The 19,540-nt window shown below is 40.4% G+C and overlaps 1 protein-coding gene across 5 annotated transcripts in view; it reads left to right on the top strand.

The window, feature by feature from the left end:
- DCLK1 (doublecortin like kinase 1) overlaps window positions 1–19,540 on the top strand; it is a 240,959-nt gene that overhangs the window by 4,156 nt on the left and 217,263 nt on the right. For all 5 annotated transcript variants that reach the window (XM_084511579.1, XM_084511577.1, XM_084511578.1 and 2 more), the window contains exon 3: window positions 10,073–10,419. In XM_084511579.1, coding sequence (XP_084367705.1) covers window positions 10,073–10,419 — 347 coding nt within the window. The remainder of the gene's footprint in view (window positions 1–10,072; window positions 10,420–19,540) is intronic.

The following is a 19,540-nucleotide window of genomic DNA, read 5'->3' as shown; positions in this document are numbered from 1 at the left end:
TGGAATAGATAGTAGGCAGCCATTTAAATAGCAATGTTGTAGCTGTGGTTCAGCTGGGGGAGATGGTTTGAATAGAATTAGACACTACAGGAGAGAAAAGTTCTGCTCTTCTTCTTCTAGTCCCTTGGTGTCCTTAGGTTGCTTTTTAATCAAGTTTGTGTTCCTGCACTATAAAGCACTATCAGTTACTCCAACATAAAGTGCTTCTGCCTGGCAGTGGATGTCTTTTTATGTGTGTAGACGATAGCTCTTAGTATAAAACATGAAAATGTATTAGGTCTGAAAGCATTAACCAGTACGAAGGGATAAGTAACATGTTTCTTGTCTAAAGTTTAAGTGCAGATCCTTGGATGTGATCAAAGAAAATAAAAGCTGAACAATAATGTTTTTGTTGTTGCTTTCATCCTGCCCTTGGTCTCAATGTGCCTTGGTCAAACCTGTAAACTAAAACCTATGGACCTATAGCTGCTGGGGAGCCAATTTAGAGTTTCAACAGAGTTTGCAATTTCCTCCTGATCTTCATTTTTAGCATGGGATGAGAGAACTTACAGTGCCAGGGTGCAATGAGATGATCAGAAGAATGCTAATCTGGGGAGAGAAGAAGAAAAGGGTAATGCTGAAAAAGGTTCCTGAAAGAGGAGCACATCTCTGCATAGCAGGTGTGCAGCCACCATTGAGTCGTCTCCTTCTGGTATCATAACAGAGGAAAGCTTTTTAAAGAGAAGTTTTGAGAAGAGGGTATTCTTGATAATCTGCCGTTCCTACGAGGCAGAATAGGGAACAACACAAAGATGCTCAGAGAAATTGGAGTGATGGGATTGCCTGTGTTAAGTACGAGTTCCTGGGTTTAGGACCATATAGTTCTAGCAAAATGGAAAGGCAACTGGTCCCAAGATTAATGTCATGAATTCTAGGGCAGAGTTAGAACTGCATTTGTGAGGGTGATATTTAATTGGTGGAGAAAATTGATTACTGGGAGGAAAGACCAATATTAAATCAACATCTGTTTAAAAGCAGTGTTGGTGTATTTTCTTCTCAGTAGCGGTATAAATAATTGTGCTTATTTGATTGGTATGCTCGTCAAGAAGCAAGTAGCATTGATATTAATGTTGATTTGCATAGCCTTCACTGCCTGTCACAACCAGCTGTTTAAAAAAAACACCAACTGAATACAGAAATAAATTCAGCAACCTGTAAGATTGACTGACTTATAACTGGTGTTATTCTTCTCTATTTGTGCCAAAATAAATCACAGTGAATGACAGTACCAGGTCATAGGTTTTATTTTAAAGAAGGGCTTGGGAATTTTCTTAAGTTCTGTGGGACTTCAGTCCTTACTTTTACGACGAACACATCTCATACTGTGTGTAGATTTCAAGTTGGACAATCTTATTTTCTTGTGCCATTGACACTGTGGGATTTACAGAAGTCAAATTTTGTGTCTAAGAAATGAGCTACATCCTTGTTCCACCTGAAAGTGCGCTTCTGTCTATTTGTATAAAACTAAGGTGGGGTGTTTTGTTCTGATCCCCTTATAGAGCTTCATTGTAGAATAACAGTCCACGTATTATTAGCTCACTGATGGTTTTATGTAAGCCCGTTTCACTCTTTACTGTACAAATTTATTAGTGTTTGGCTAGTCTGGTATAGCATCAATTAGCTTGAAGCTGTACTTTGTGTTTAAATAGCTGGAAAATTGCTTTTTTTTTTTTTTTTTTTTTCTAAATAACATTTGTCCTCAAATCTGAAGTCTTGCTTTCTTCATGGTGAGACTATTCCTTTATTGTATGAATTAATCTCATGAGACTCTTAAAAATTTAGATCCCAGACTTTATTTATGTGTTTTGATGGGTTCTGAGTTGGTGATGGCATTGTAAGGTAAACATGTGAGGCTTTGATTTGGAGATTGGCATTTATGCCTGTGAGGAAGTTATTCAGCTCTTACCTTCCCATATGGGTAAATGAACAAAGACAAGCAGCTGGTTCCTGGGGAATACAAAACAGCAGCCACTGCCTTTCATCCCCAAGCAAAATCCATAGAACAGTGTGAAAGGTGGTCCCAAAGGAACTGTTTTGCTTCAGTAATATTTCGTTCTCCCCTGCATATGGTTCAGAGCTGGCATGGTGTGTGCTAGTGCTGTAGGATATTTTGAGGTGCGTGGACATATCCTTCTTCTACTTGAAACTAACGACTGCCCGAAGTGTGTAGCTACTGCTATAAAAAGTTTCACAGGCTCAGCAACTTCTCTGCTTTTACCTTAGATGAAGTAAGGAATGTAATGGATTCAGGTCATCTTCTTTTTGTCAGACCTGATGTTCAGAACCCTCTTACCTTGAAACAATTGTTTCCAAATGTGAAGTGACTTTATTCTCTGAGTATGATATCTAATCTGGCTTGTACAAACAATAAAGTTGAAGCTGCTTTTACAGCTAAATCATCTAGCTGTAAACAAAGTCTTGAAAGGACCAAATTCCTTTGGCTTTTCCAAAAGGGTAGCATCTTTAAACCTGTCGATGGAGATAGACTGATGGTTCTTACCCCAAGAATTACTATTGAACAGTGCATTAAGACCAGTAATGGGTTGGAATGCGCAGGATAAACTTGAAACAAAGGGTTTTATTTACAGTTTTTACTCCTGGGGTCCTACTGCGTGCAACAAAGACCACAGAACCAATCTATAGCCAGTACTGCATCCCTTTCTCATTAATTTTTATTATAATATTACCTCAGAGCCTTGGGTACGAACCAGAATCAATTGTTTTAAGTTTCCACAATACCTACCACAAAAGATGAAGCCGGCAGCAGAGAACTGGCAGTCAAAGAATAACCAAAAAACCCCAAACCACAAGATGGGTGAGAGAGTACTAGGAAACTGCATGGTCACGTGCCAGTATTGGGTGTGCTGCCAAACTATTGTAAAGATTTGTATGCGTACGTGCACGTTGTGTAGGCATAATCATAAAAATAATACTAAGGAATAGTTGGGAAAAAAAAAAATTAATGCCTTTAGGAGGATTATCTGGCAGCTGCAACCCTAGTTGAAAGAGCAGCTCAAAAGAGCACAATTATACCAGGTTGAAAATCTGGTAAAAAAAAATAAAAATGTTTGGAGGTAGGAATCTCCCAGGAGCGACAGAGGAGGTGATGGACCCCACGAGGGTTGAGAAGGCTCTTGTGAGGGGAGGCAGGCGGTTAGCATTTGCAGCAGGGAAGCTGCCTTCCAGTGGAAGATCTTAGAAAGCAGTCTCCTTGCTTGAAGTGGTGGGCTGTGAAAGATTTCCTGATGCTTTGTATTTGTCTTGCTATTTCCACTGTTACCTCGTTTCTCACGTCTCTGCTTTCTGCTCTTGCATCTGTTCCTGCTGCTGCCTCCTTGACTCTGCTGCCCGCTCCAGCAGTGCTGGTGAGAAGCCCAGCCTGGTCTGCCTGCAGGAATCACTCTCTGATGCACTCTAGAGCTCTTGCTGTTTCCTCTAGGTCGTGCCTACCTCAGTGCTTGGGAATTAGTGGGCTGGAAAGGTTCATGTGCAATATGCAGTGGAAATAATAATAGTAAAGTGTCTGTTTAAATGTTTGCAGAGCTGAATCTATGTGGACGTTTGTTTATAGGATTGAATTTATACTGGATATTTACCATGGACTTGATCCAGGGCTATCAAAGTTACTGAAACTTGGACTGGATCCTACGGCAGAGATGTCTGCAATCCTTATATTGTTTAATAAACAAACAGCTGAATAATCCTGTTGCATAAAATGGTAGAGGGTTGTTTTGGCACTATTTGATTATTTTATTTGATGAATTTGAGAAGATTCATCCATTAGCCAGAATAGCCAGTCATTTCACATTATGTCTTCCTAAACAAGTTCTTGGAAGGCCCTTTTTAAAAACAACAGCAACAACAAAATCTAGGTGCTTTCCAGTAATCCTAAAAGCATGTACCAGACCTATCCAGGACCTGTCTTGCTTTCCTCAAGACTGAGGAAATCTGGAAGGAGGGAGCAGAATTGTAAAGAAGTATATCTAGTTTTTCCTCTGGATTGGAAAGAAGAAGAAAGAGGAATTTTTAGTCTGAGCTGAGCAGAAAAAAATAACGATGTGCCAAAAAAGTCCTTGAGAAAATCGGAGGAGACCTGGTTTAAAGTTCATGGTGCATCTGATTACTAGGTGAGCATGGCCAGGTCAGATGTATTTCCTATAGGTGCACCATCTCACTAGCAGGATTGCATTTTTTCAGACAGTGCAAAAAGACAAGGCAGCAGTAATGTAGTTTAAGTAGGTTATTGCTCTATTAACTAACACATTTGGGAACTGTCTGGTAGTAACTTATTTGGTTCAGGTCATCTACCTTTGCAGTCTGCTCTGCATGGTGGAGGGTAATCAGAATTCCTCGTCATCTCCCAGGAGAGATTTTTCCTCTGTCTTTTGCTTGTATGAAGACAAGCAAAAAAAAAAAAAAAGGTGGAGGTGAAGAAGAGCAGGTATGCACTGAGTGCTGGGGGTGCCAATCCCCTTCCCTATTGTCTTGTTCTGTCCATTGTCACATCTACAGGGGAAACGGACTGCAGGGAATGACTGAGCACCCTCACTGGGATGTCTTACCTCCCAAGTGTGCCATTACTGCAGTTTTCCCACCTTTGCAGTTTGTAGATGGATTTTCTTTTCCTAGCGTGTACTCTTCTACCAGCAACCAAGGCTGTTTCCAATAAACTGGAAGTTGTGCTGCCTCACGAATGGTGATTGTTCCTTCTCTGCTTCCATGATTCAAGCAGGTTCTCTATTCCTTCTCCAGGGTTTTCTACCTAAGACCAACTGGCTTCTGTATGAAGCCATTTTGAAGCCATTTTAGTCCAGATTGCCTTTAGTGTAGAAAAGCAGTGTAAGGAAAATAAGTTGTGTTTTTTTTTTTTTTTTTTTTTTTTTTAATTAGGAGATGCTGGCTTGGTCATTCTGGTAATGAGAAAATTAGCAAGCTGGGAGATACAAACTAACTGCTAATGCCCATATGCCAAAGAGGGAATCAAACACTTGCATCAGTACTTAGAGTTAGCAGCCACCCTGTATACAGATACGTATATTTTTTAATTTAATACATGAAGCATATTGCAAAGTTCTGTTGTGACCTGTAAGACCTATCCTTCAGCATTCAATGTCTGTAGTGGTTCATCTCTATTGAATTTTGACAGATGTATAACTACAGGTAATAAGCAATTTGTTCATTTGTTTTTAAACATAAATCGTGTTTTGGGATCTGTCCTACATGACTAGCTTTTTATTAGTCTCTTAATATTAAGATTTATTTTAAGATTTATTCTTGTTCCGCATGGGATTTCTGGAGTGTTGAGCACTCACACAATTTACATTGTGAGATTACAGCTTCAAAACCAGGAAACAAGTGCTGTGTGTCATTTTAAAGGGTTAAAGCATGGTACATTTCATTCACAGTGTTGCTGAGAATGTGAGGAGGCAGGGGGCTGTCAGGAAAGGATTGGTTTTGAATGTGCAGTAATGACTCTTTCCTAGATGTCAGATGTCCCCAAACAGCTGGATGCCCCCCCCTTTCTGCTCTTAATGCTTATGGATACTGTCATCAAGAGTCAAAATTTCATTAGGGACTGATGACTGCACTGGGAAATGCTGACTCCTGTCTCTTGGGGAAGTGCTGTCTAATGGATATTTTAAGTAGGCAGTCTCCTAAAATTTTGTTTAATCCAGAATCTCCTTCTTCAACATAGGTCTTGGAACACTTGATTTGTAACAGAAGATTATTACCTGTACAGATCACCTTCTTCCAGCTGTCAGTCAAAACTGATGTTTGTGGGCTGTATTTTCATAGAATAGACTCATTAAAGTTGAACGAGCCCTCCAAGATCATCTGGTCCAACCATCTCCCTGCCACCAATGTCACCCACTAAACCACGTCCCCAAGCACCACGTCCAACCTCTCCTTGAGCACCCCCAGGGACGGTGACTCCACCACCTCCCTGGGCAACCCGTCCCAGTGCCTGACTGCTCTTTCTGAGCAGAAATGTCTCCTCATTGCCAACCTGAACCTCCCCTGGCACAGCTTGAAGCCATTCTCTTTAGTCCCATCACTAGTTACCTGTGCGAAGAGGCTGACCCCCAGCTCCCCACCCCTTCCTTTCAGGTAGCTGCAGAGAGCAATGAGGTCTCCCCTGAGCCTTCTCTTCTCCAGACCAAACACCCCCAGCTCCCTCAGCCGCTCCTCACAGGACTTGTGCTCCAGGCCCCCCACCAGCTTTGTAGCCCTTCCCTGGACACGCTTCAGGGCCTTGTGCTTAGGCCTGACCTGGACCAAGAGTTGGTGGTGCTCGAGTCCCATTACCCCTTGGAAATGTGTTTCTCAGTCTGGAGCTGTCAGCAAATTACAGTTTCTGTCTCCCTTCTGGTACAAATCGCCGTGCTGAGGCTGTTGTCCGCGAGACAACGATAGCAAAAGGTTACCAAAAATAAAACATGAAAAATTGCTTCATCACTTGATAGTTTTAGTCTTGCCCTAACTGCAGTGAGCCTGCTTTCTTCCAGACTCTGATTCACGCTGTTGAAACACAGACCTCCTTGCCTCGTCATTACAGCAGCTGGGAGGGACTTGTGAGGAAGTGGTAGCAAAGGCAGAAGGTGGTGAATTTATTGGATTAGTAAGGCATGTCCATTGTGAAACTCTTTTTGCAGTCATCTCTTCTTAAGGTAACTATGAACCAGAAGAGATGAAAGCCAAGATGAAGGCTTTTTGTCCTGTATGTTGGCATTTCCTCTGTGTGTTGTCCTGTATGTTGGCATTTCCTCTGTGTGTTGTCCTGTATGTTGGCATGAATGGTAAAGGATTAAACTAAGCAATTTAAATTTCTGACTGCTGTCAACATGGGTCCCAAGTTCAGAAAATTTATGCTTACACTTAAGTCAGGAGTACTCAGAAATTGCTGAATATCAGCATAAAATGATACTAACATGTTTTTAAGATGAGGTACGAGATGCTTTCTAGGACGAGGTTCTGATCTGTTTGGCTTGTGTGCTTCCAGGGCTGACCCTTGAATGGAATAAAGGGTCACCTATGAATGACAACTGCAGTTGCAGACCAAATTTCCTAAAGTTTTTTGTACTTCAGGCAAAGTGTTGGAGGAATAAATGATCTTAAGTTGATAATATGATGGTAGAGGTGTCTTTATTTCTGTTTTCTTATATGATAGCTCTTATCATAGATAGTTAATCTTGCAAGGCTTTGGATATTCTGTCTCTGAGACATTCTGTATATAAATGTGAGCCTCTTCAAGGGAAAAAAAAAAAGAGTATCCTGGTGCACATATTTTATTGGTGTAATATTGTACTGTTGGAAACGAAGGGGAAAGAGTCTGATGTTAAAACACTCCTACAGCTTCAGTGAGTATTTTATGGTCATTTACACAAAACTAATTTTGTAGCTAGGAGATGATGTGCTGTTACACACTGCAAGGAAGCCAGCTGACCTTTAAATATAGCTGGTATTAAAAACCACGTGGAATGCTGTCCTTTCAAGAAAAGGAACCAAACTTGTTCTTTATAAATGTAACATAAAACTTCTGGTTATGCTGTATATGGCAGTTTGTTTATTCACCCACCCCGTGAGTAGTGAGCTTTAATATGAAGCTTTTTTTTTTTTTAACGAAATAATCCTTATTTTATGCCAGTAAGCCAAACGCTTTCTGACTCTGAAATTGTTTTCTATTTTTTTTTTCTCACAAAGAGGTTGCTGGTGATTTTTAAATCTGACTACAAACTCAAGTGGAGGCAAGAATAAATTTTGTTTAAATTTTTCTAGAGGGAGCTAAAATTGCACAGATACTTCACAGAAGTAAAAAATTTTGTATTTTATACAACAGTTACTATGGTATTGAGGGTGGTCCTATTCATAGCAGGATCTTTTTACTTTTTTCCTTTCTATAAAACTTTATTAATGTTTTATTAAAATTAACAAATTTTAAAGATAACATGTTGTGGGTGCGTTCTGACCTTGCTGTAATTGAGTAGCTAGTGCAACAAATACTGGAACAGGGCTTAGATAAAAGAGAACATGTCTTGTTTGTTCACTCCTGGGTCATTCCTGCTGGTAAGCCTTTTTCTGTTGTTACCGTATATATAGTGAGTGCCCCCTCTCTCTCTCAGTAAGGGTTTACCTTTCTGTCTCTTAAGATTGGTGTAAGCATTCAGTCTTAGATTCCTTTCTTACCACTTAAGAAGTCGCTGCAAAGTGCAGATGAACTTGAAATTCCAGTGACTATCAGACATTGGAATGTGTTACTTCATCTCCCGTTCTGCATTTTGTGTTCAGCTTCAAAAGTATGTTAAAAGAAAAACCAAACAAAAATCTTGCGTTGTCACTGCATTTATCTTTTCTGCTCAGTGGTCCATCTTCACATGTGGCTCTGAATTCTTTGGTACACTCCTGGTGTCCTTCTGCTGGCTTTCTAGTCTTTACAACATCTGTTCTCAAGATCATTTGTTGATCTTTACAACATCCTCCTGTCTTTATTATCTCCCCTGTGGAGCATCATGCCAGCTCTGCTAGTACAAGACCTGAACCTCTCTTGCATCCTGGGACCTTGTGCCCTGGTGGGTTCCCCTTCATCTCCCCCTCCAGTTCTAGCTGTGGGAACTTTGTGCATCTGCCAGCATTCCTCGTGTTTTTGTGTGCTGTATTGTCTGTGGGGTTGAATGGCCCTGAAATCTTAGTGTGTCTAGAGAAAAAAAAAATACTTTTTCTTTATAATGGTTAAAACACAAATCCTCATTGCTTATGGTAGGGATCACTAGGAAAGTCTGTTTTCTAGTGTTCAGGGGATTTGGTTCTTGTGTGCTGTTTTCGCCTAGGAAGTACGTTACTGCATTTTGTTCTGTTTTTATCTTAATACCTTGGGGTAAACTGCTAATATAAAGGTCCCTACTGAACTGTTGAACCCTGAAGACTTAAAACATCTCAAATGTTTTTGTGGTGTTAGTCAGATAGGATTTTACATTATTTGTAATCCAGTTTAACTGCACTCTGCCAGAAGGTGTGGTCCTGCTGGATCTCATGTGGTGGTTTTTTCCATCTTTTTTTCTTTTCTTGCAGCCAGAGGGAGAGCTGGATCAGCTTGCTAAAGTGTTAGTGTTGTCTTCATGTTCCATCAGATGAACAAGCTGGTCCAACCTACCCCCCGCAACTGGCAGTGTGGTCACTCAGCCAAGCACAAGGGAGAGGTTGGGAGGACACAAGCGGGTGCCTTTGTCACACCAGCCTGCAGCTGAAATGGATTAAGGAATAGGGATATGCTGGCTGGGGAGCTCTAACCTAGCCAGAAAATGTGGGTGTGGTAATTCTGGAAATAGTTCATTGTAGATAATGTTCCAATAGAAATCTGAACTATAATCAACTTTTTTTCATTAAACTGTCATTTTCTTTAAACTATGGTCCCAACTATGGTGGGAGGAGAGCTCTGTAATTACTGTTCTTTGCCTTCATTTTCCCTCCATATAATACACTGAGTCAATAGAATAATAGGTACAGGCAAGAAACCTCACTATATCCTAGTTTTACGTTACTTAAAGCTTTAAATAATCAAATGTTAACAAATTTCCTGTGACATTTTCACCCACCTTTTATTGAAGGTAATTTGTAACCTATAGTTTTTGATAACAGTTCATACTATTTCCTCTGAAGTGTTTGGGGCCTGCTCTTTTGTGAAGAACGGGCCACTTAAGCATGAAGGCTGGTGGACTACCGTGATAATGCCCTGGGTCTGGACAACTGATTAATGTGAACACTGCTTACCGACAGTAGCAGTCCCCACTTGTGATGGTGCTTTCTGAAAAGAAAACTGTTGCTTTCAAGCAATTCATCACAGCATTGCCTTTGCTTGATGCTTAGCTGATGAGTGATCTTTAAAAGATATAAAAGAAGGGAAGATATCAACGTGTTATGTACTATAGATCAAGAGTAGTAAGAATAATGATTGAGAATGATTTGAATTTTCTTTTTTCCTTTTTTTTTTTTCTCCCCTCCAATCTGACTTGCTGCTCTCGCACTTCTGTTTCTGCAGGGGAAAGCTATGTATGTGGTTCAATAGAACCCTTCAAGAAACTGGAGTACACGAAGAATGTAAACCCAAACTGGTCAGTGAATGTTAAGACAACCTCTACTTCTCGCTCAGTGCCGTCTCTTGCCACTGCTAAAGGAGGTACTCCAGATGCAAAAGAAAATAAGGATTTCATTAGGCCTAAACTAGTCACTATCATCAGGAGTGGAGTGAAACCACGGAAGGCAGTCCGGATTCTGCTTAACAAGAAGACAGCACATTCATTTGAACAGGTTCTTACTGATATAACCGATGCCATCAAGCTGGATTCAGGGGTGGTCAAACGCTTGTACACACTAGATGGAAAACAGGTAAGAATTTTTATTATAATCATTCTCAGCATAAAGAAAAGGTAGTTTTCCCAGAGGAAAATAATAGTACGTAAGTAGAAAATCACTTTTCCCTAGAACATAGAACCAAGTCTTCCAGTGTTCATTGTGTAAGATTTCTGATCAGTTCAAGAACATACCATGAAATACTACTTTGCCTCATTGATCCTATTTGTAATAAATAATAGCTCTAAATCTGTCAGTAAAGAATATGATGGAGTTTTGGCTATGTGTGCCAGAAACCTAGAATGAATAATGTTGTCTCAAAGAAGCTTGTTCTCTTAACTCGTTCCAGCTCTTTCTTGCAGCAGTTTTGCTTCATTATACTTGCCTTTCCATAAACTGTAAAAACAAACCATGAGGACACACACTCCACCATGCTAAATGCAGGCCTACTGCTATCCACAATGGCCAAATTGAGTCTTACTGCAGCTAGGATGGACCAGGAGAAAGGTGAAAAGCTTAAAAAAAAAAATGAACTTTTTTCTCTTTCACAGGAAAACAGGTTGGGTTAACTGCGTTGCTCATATTTATTGAGGAGTCTCTTGTAGGTTATTTTTTCTATGAAATACCTTTAAGCAGTGTCTCTTCTTGCTAACTGATTAATTGGTCATCACTGATTAAATTTGTATGGTGAGATTTTGAGAGGCTTCTTGTTTAATTCGGGGATGAAGGGACAAGGAAAAATTTTACACTTTAATCCTACTTCTTTTTTGTCTTTCACTTTATTTGTAATTTATCTGCGGACATGTATTAATTATAGCAAAACTGGAGAAGCAGTTAACCTGATGAAGGGCAAAACTAATTTCAGCATGACCTGAATTGATTTGGAGCAATGGTGACTCTAGAGAAATACAGCAGATACTTGCACTTACAAATGTAACCTGTTAAACTGAAGGTGTAAAATGTGGGCAGAGACACGAGTGAGTGGTCTCCCTGAGAAGCTGCTAGAGGCTAAGATATTCTAGTGTATTATAACTCTCTTACAGATTTCTGTGAATCTTTGAGCCTAGCTGTCAGCAGAAATATGGCTGCGAAATATGCGTGATACAGGTAAATACTGTCAGCCTGATCCAGTGGTGAGCCCAACGTGTCTGCAGTTGCTGGGGTTAATGTGCGGGCATAGCTCTGAAAACAATTACAGCACTACCCTCTGATCTGAGAGATGGCTGGTTCGTGGACAAGCTGCTTATTCAGAGCACTGGTTCAAATCAGGGCCAAGTCTGGATTGACCAGAAGTCCCTTCCATCTGCTGTTGTATGTCGGTAACCTCTGACACCAGTCACAGACAGTTGTTCAGTTCCTGGTTACTGCATGCATGCTTTTCATGTCCCCATTACTGTGGTTTCATTGGGAACTTGGACCTGGGGCATAAGTGTGCACATGGAGTTCATATTGCTTGCAGCAAAGGTAAAGTGTGTGTCTGGGGAATCTCTATTGCTGTCCTTACCTTGCTTTGTGCTCCAGGGAGCAGCAAGGCGAGTAAATTTGAGGAGGGATTGGCATTTTACTGCAGAGATGAAGGGTGGTTTCTGCTATGACCTTGGCAGGAGATTTTGAGTGAATATTCCAGTTCTCAGCATCTCTCCTGTAAAATCTCGCAGTAAAAAGGATGCATCAACTGGGTTGTACTGGAAGGTTCTCTGGGCTACGTAAGTAAACCTGTGGTTTAGTTATGAAGAAACGCAGCATGGAAGGGTGTCGATGTGACCTGTTGTTTCCTGTGCTCACTTATGTTTTGGTGACGTGGTTGTCACGTGTTCCAAAGTCCCCTATATGGTTGAGCTTAAAATGAAATAACGCCTTTACACCTGTTTTGGAGCACTAATTACTGGCAAAAATATTACTGGCTTATTACTGGGCAGGAAGGGAAGATGAGGTTTTCCTGACCCACATGTTGTCAAAGTTGGATTCTTTGTCAAGTCCTGGGATTTGAGATGAGTTTCAATCAGTAGAATGCTGGGGCATTTGTTATCCACGTCACAGCCTGAAACCCAGCCTGAAGCTCGCAGCCTGAAACCTTTTTGTCTAAAGGCTCTCCAGGGAAATGGGTGTCTAGGCACTTACTCCCTCCTTCCCTTTTTGTTCAGCTGAAGTTGCATAGCTGTCTGCCCTATGGGTAAGGGAAGGATCTGGAGGAAAGTGCGTGTGCCCTACTGGGATAAGGGAGACTTGTCTCTGAGCGTGCAAAGTGACTCTGCTGGCAGAAAGGGAAATCGATGATCTGTGCTCGGGGAAGCCATTGATTTCCTGCGCCGCCAGGCGATTGCTGCTCCGTTTCTCTCTGCCAAAAGCCTGATCTCCCAGATGGTGTTGGGGCCACGGTGATGGATTTCTTTATTGCTAAACTCAAGCTGTGAATGATTACTGGGAGGAAATCCGTGGTAAATCCAGAATTTTTCCAGTAGCGTTCACAGTCGGGAACTTCTCCTGCGGCTCTTGTTGGAGCCAGGAAGGTTCTGGAAGACCCTGGGTTGAGTGCTTAAATCTAACAAATCTGTGATTAAATCTTTCATCGCTAACTTAAAAAGCAATAAAATCTTAAAGCTCTGAGCAAGAAAATAATTTACTGAAAGGATAAGAGGGTAAAGCCTTCCTAGGATTATTTATTGAGAACATGACCTGGAAGACAAGCTATTCTGTATCATCTTCTCTTGGGAGTTTTTTTGGGGCCAACACAGGAATTGCCCATCCATGGCAAAAATTGCCAGGAGTCCCATATATCGTCAGTGCAGGTTAGCCCTGAGGTGTGCATACAGTTGTTGGGTACTAGCATAAGATGCCTCAGACCCCTCAGAAGAAAGTTGTAGGGGTCAGAGTCTTAACTGCTACCCAAGTTGGGCAGTTGTCCTGTACTGACGCTAATTTGAGTAATTGAGTAAGAAAGTTGTTTATGTACCTTGGTAGGAAGAAAGTTCTGTGCCATCCAGCTGTTTTCCCCATCTTAGAGCCTCCAAACCTTCTTGATTTTGGAGAATTACTCACTTTCGTTACACTTCATGTCTTGTTGGTGTTCCTGAGAATGGCAGAGCTTGATCAACAAGGTGTGCTGCGGTAACCCTTTCCATGTTTAATACTGAAGTAGCAGGGGGAGGAAAAAAACAACCTTAACTGATCTTGTCTCACTGGGTCAGTGGCAGTTCAGGGTCTGAAACTTGATGTTTTCCAGTATTAGGTAGAAGTTTGCTTTGGATTTCATGCATTTAATCTAGTATTGTTTAATATATATATATATATATATTAATTAAATTAAAAAGGGATGGTTAATCATTTATTTGCATTTCCTTATAGCGCAGGTCAGACTCTGTATTTTGACTTCAAGGTTTCTGAGCCTTTTAGAAAGAAATTTAATTCGCACAAAAGGGGCACAAGATACAACTGTCATCTGATCATGTAGGACATTGGTGGCCAGCCTTTAGCACATCCTCTCAGATGAATTATTAATGGTTCCTCAGAGAAGGATGGGTTTCATACTGTCTAGAATAGCACATGCATGTTTTCATGGACATACTTAAAACCATCCAGGTGAAGGTCTAGAAGTTTTCTCCTTATCAGCTTTGCTGTGTAAGGAAAACCAAAATAGAATGAGTAGGTTCAATGGCTGCCTGTAGGAATTCAGATCATGAGACTACTCTTACTGGATTATATTTTAGATTAAAAGGCAGTTTAAGTGCATTAAGTCAACACTTAAAATGCCTTTTAATATTCTCATGTACTTGTGCAAGGAACAAACACTTTCTTCTAGCTAAAATGTGCCTTGCTTTCACATGATTGTATCATGACAGTTTGGTTTTTAATCTTCCCTTAGCAGAAGATACCATTTTTAGTTTAATGTGCATTAAGATACAGTTTTGTAAAAAGGAAGCATGTTGGGACAATGCAGGTGTCAACGATACAAGCTGCCCTTGGAGATAGAGCCACGCTGCTGTGTTGCAAGCTCAGTTCTCTGGTGTCTGTATAATGATGCACTTCTAGAACAAAACCGAGGAATAAAATGAGAGAATATTAATGAAGGTCAAACATAATTGCCATTTGAAATTGTGCCTTTTTTTGAGTGTTGTAGTGTGTGTATTTGTATGAGGTATTTGCAGTCTGAGTATTTAGCCTAAGACTGGTGTTTGGACAAAAGCGCTGTATCACCTTGTACATCCCCCATTTGCTTTTAGAAGAACAAACATCTGCACTGCAGTGGGACCTGCTTATTTGAACAGGTGGTTAGTGTAGCTTAACTACATGCAGTTATGCAAATTATTTGTCAGTTTAAGTATTATGCAGTGGATTTGACTCCAGACAGACAAGTGGTCAGTGGCAGAAACACCAGAATAAAAATCACGATGTGATTAATTTTTATTTTGGAATATGTTCTTTCAAACAGGATTAATTTTACAAATATGAAATACATCTACTGGAACTTGAGGACATACTTCGTAGAAGTGTGTGAGAAGCATAGTGTGAAATGGGAAGCGAGTCCCTTAATAGCCTTGTTACAAGCCATTAAATAGTTTATGTAAAGAATTGTGACTTGAAGAAAAGGGAGAATTACATTGCTGGAATTCTTGAAGCTTCCTCATGGAGTATAATATGTTGGTTTTGTTTTTTATTTGAACCCTGCTGGAAGAGTGAGTCGTTAAGTTTGGAAACCATTTCCTTTAGAGTTCTGTCTGCAAAGGCACCTATATTTTAGTTTTTAAAGAAGAATTAGCACTGATGCTTTAAGAAAATGAACTCTCGAGAAAAAGAAAACAACTGTTTGCATCTACACCTAAGCTAAGCACGCCCTTTTTTATTGTTTTTTTTCTTAACAAGTGGAAAATGTTTGGTAATCATGCCTGCGTTACACTAAATTCTTGGCCAAATTGTCCTGGATACAGAGAAGCAAGGTAGGTATCAGGCATGGAAAAACGTTCTCTACTTCACGTTTGGGTACCTTATGTTTCAGAACCATCTAGACAAAATGAGCATTGAAGAAAATAATACTTAAGTGTAGCAAGTGACTTGTTTTATATGTGCTCTAATTCTAATTCACATCAGCATTTGTAATCAGTTCCATTCCTGTTACCCAATAGGCATTTAATCTTAAGGGTGACAGGTTGTGCATGTTATTTTTACTTATTCTTCGGTTGTAGTTATAATTCACTTGAGATGCATGCAATGTGAAATTACTCCTGTGTTGAAAGATGTGGACAACAAGTGCTGTTTTATCTGCTGTATGACCCCGCTTGAGCACAGTAACTGCAACCTGTGGCTTTTACTGGAGGCATCGCAGCTCCCTGCCAGCTGCAGGCACGAGGCCGTGCTGACTGACTGGAGAACCGTGCTGAGTTCTCTGTGAGGTGTAGCTGTGCAGATACTGATTACTTGGAGAAGAATATTAAGAAAGATGGCTTCTGCAGATCACACAAACATTTTAGCAGGGAAGCAACAGCTAGGGAAACTTGTCTGTATGTTTTTGAAGTGGTACTTCGGTATTGTACCACCACCTGGCATGTTCCAGGTGTGGAGCTGAAACCCAGTGTGCTTACTCAGTACAACCTGCTCCTTCACATGTGTTTATACGAGAATCCCTTTATACCCTGGAAAATATCTAAGCTGCCTAACCTTAGATGTGACATTTAGGGCACTATGAGGGAGATGCTGATGGACTACCATGAGAGATGCTTTCCAAGAGCAAAGAGCGTCTCTCAAGCTTTGATTGCAACTCACTTTCCCTCCTTCCTGCCTGCAGTGTACTTAATCAACAACTTTTTTCCTTCTCAGGAAGATGAGTCATTCCTGGCTTTGGCCTTTTGAAACTGAGTTTTGGGGGAAGGACAAGAACGACGGCTATTTCTTCCTCAACGCTAGGGAAAGAGGCCCGCAGATGCTTCTTGCAGACTTGATAGACTGAAAAATTAAAGCAAAAATCAGTGATGAAAATCACCTATCTCAGCAGGTGGTGGTAACCTCCGGGGGTCTTGTAAGATTCCCGTGATACCTATTGAGAAAGGTAGAGTTGCTTTGTAAAATGGACTTTAATAAGAAAGAATCAAAATCTGGTTCAAAATATGCCAAAGACATGGAATGGATAAACAATTTGCTGGCAACTGAAGTTAATCCTGGTGTTAAAGGAGAGCTGTTACAGGTCCTTGAGCCCTTGTGACTCTGAGCAGGCTGTTTTGATGTCCCATTACGACATTGACTAACAGTTTTAATTGTTATCCAGATAAAACCTTCTGTAAAGGAGTGAACAGAAGCACATTCCTAACTGAAAACAGTGCGTGCGTTCATTTGTCTAGTTTTGGTTCCTATTAAACTGAGACTGACAACTGTGTTGCTCAGTCTCTAAAAGCCCTCTCACAATGGAAGTTTCCAGGGTTGCTGACTGGCATCCCGTATGAATTGTAGGCTTACTCTGAAAATTAGGAGAAAATTCCATCTTCCACAGCCTTTAGGTTGGCTTTCATGCCATGCAGGAGAGAAACTCTTACTAAATGAAGACTGAAAGCTTGCATATCTGCTTCAGTATGCTTTAAACATCACAGAAGTTGACCTTACTGTCCTATAAAGGCATCCAGCTATTAGAGAGTTTGTACTTTGGTACGAAGGAGATAATCCAGTAACCCAAAGTTCTGAATGACTAGACAAAGTGTCCTTTTTCTACACATCTGGACTTTGCTTCCTTTCTTTTAGTGTGCAAAACAACTGTGAGAAGAGCTTCTTATCAAGTTAAATTCTGATGTGTGTCTTGCAGACTGGTGAGGGGTAGGGGAAAAGCAAACAGAAGCTATCTCCAACTGTATGTTTTTGATGGTGGTGGTTTCGTGTGTGTGCGTGTGTGTTTCATGTTTATTTTTGTTGTTCTTTGTTTTGGGGTTTTGCTTTTTTCTTTGTTGCAGTGAAAGAAGATGTTGAAAAGCACTTAACATTTCTCTGAGTATTTTGTGACAGGAGTGAGTTTATTGGTGGTGACCAAAAAGTTTCTACTGCCCAGTAACGTGCAGTCCTTAGGAACAGTTTTGTGTTCTGTCAGCAGCTGAAATCTTTCTGGTAATGCTTTGAAATAGTGGTCTTCCTAAACTTTGTTCTGCTCACCAGTCCCGTTAGGATGCTGTATTTCATGACATTCACTGAATGAGCTGAACTCGGTGGTTTGAAGACTTTACAGTGTGTGTTTTCCAAATGTTGTGTTCACTGGAATGGCTTTATTTTTGCTCCCTGTGGCGGCTGTTGTTAGCAGTGTTTTTTCATTGGCGTAGATAAGTGTGGTGTTTTCTTTTTCTTTCTCTGTAGTGGTAGGATGTAGTAAGACTGTAAAAAGGGGTAACATCTTGGATATACTGGGTTCTTTCTGTTCCTTCTGAAACTAGTTGTTACAAGAGGATCAAGAAATTACAGTCTCTTAACTGCATTTTAAGAAGCATCAAAAGAAAGTTTTCTTCTTTTTTTTTTTTTTTTTTTGTAGCACCTCTTTCTTTCCACAGAAATTGACTTGTCCTATAGGAGAAATTTTAATACTCTATTCAGCTAATTAGTATCTATGTATTTGCTTGTTAGTCTAGGCATTTTAGAGTAATTCTGATTGTCAGGTCTTTCCTTTTTGCACCAATACTTGGAAAATCTTGGCAGTTTGTCTTTTGACAACGCTGAGTTACGAAAACTTAAGGCTGATAACTCTTTGCAGTCGTACTCAAGTTTGAACAGCTACCTAAGGCTTTGTATAAATGCATCTTTTTTTACTTCTTTCCATTTACATTTCTTTTCACCATTTTGCCAAGCTGTTGTGTAAAAGGAAATTCTGCAGTTGATCACTTTGTAAATGATCAATTTGTAAATGGTGTAATTGATACTGGCAAAACAGTCTTAGAATTATGGATGGTGCAAGGAATGGCAGTGACAGATGGCCCAACTTCATGCCTTGTTTTTCTAGTTGAGCTTTTCACTTTAGAAACTGGGTTCATAAACTTGTCAGCTGTGAAGCATCTTATTTTCAATATTTTCCAGCTTCTTAAGCCATGCACTTTGCTGTCTCCTATAGCAAGTGGGAAGAGACACAAATCTCTTCAGATACTCCACATATTTATTTGGAATTGCTTCGTACAGTTCTTTTTGTGTACAGAGTGAGTCCTGGGCACTGACTGACCTCTCAGGTGCTCATCGGATTAAAGAAGATGAATCCAGACCTCTCCTAAACAAACCTGCAGTGTATAGAAGTTTGAGATACAGTTCTGTTTTGTTCTCTTTATTTGTGTCTGAGGATTCTGGGGTGAATTTTAGTAGAAGTGGGACTGAGACTTAAAGTTTTCATCCCTGAACATCCTTTAAGTACTATAAAATCAGTGAAGGACAATGTATTCTTCCTTTTTCTACCTCCAGTCCCCTTTAAGCTTGAAACCAATTTGTTCAATCTCGTAGGAAGTATTGCAGTAATCTCTTCTGAATCTATGTCCCTGCTACTGTGTGCCAGTTCATGGGGGCAGAATGTCCAGACTCAATCAGATTTAGGAACTAATACAATTACCAGTAGGTTAAAATATTTCCATTGTGCTGAACGCAGACAGTAGTTCTCTGAAGAGGGCTTAAGCTTCTATAAATAAGTTAGCCTCTTGTGAGACTGTTTTCCTGTCATGGGTTAATGGTATGTAACAGGAATTGAAAGGTGTGTACCACGTGTAGTTTGTTCTCAACTTCTAGTGAAAACTTTCCATTGCTTTTCTCCCCTCATAAACTTTAGAAGTAGGTCAGAACACCTGCTTCAAGGAGGCATTTGGCTTGAGAATGCTGCTGAGGAGGGAATCAAGATTCTTCAATAGGATTGAAGATTGAACTCTTGAAGTTGCAGATGGAAGAGCAAGAAGTCTTTGGGGACTTGAGGCATGCAGTGCAGAGTTATGGTACTTCACACGTAGATAAAAATGAGAACAGCTGGGTTTGGAATTATCAGAGACAAGTAAGCTCAACTTTAGAAAGCAAGACAGAACATTGTAGTATGCTCCTAGCGGAACCAGCAAAGCATTATAGGGCTTTGAAGTCAGGGTTGCAGGTTATTGAAAATAAAGCTCAAGTAGTTGGGGCTGATTGCCTCTCCTGCATCAGTTGTTCTGGTCTGGAGAATTTGGTTTTCCAT

This window comes from Aythya ferina (genome assembly GCF_964211825.1).
Source record: "Aythya ferina genome assembly, chromosome: 1".
Classification (NCBI taxonomy): Eukaryota; Metazoa; Chordata; class Aves; order Anseriformes; family Anatidae; genus Aythya; species Aythya ferina.
Note: the sequence above shows the minus strand (reverse complement) of the source record. Positions and strands in the feature narration are given on the sequence as shown.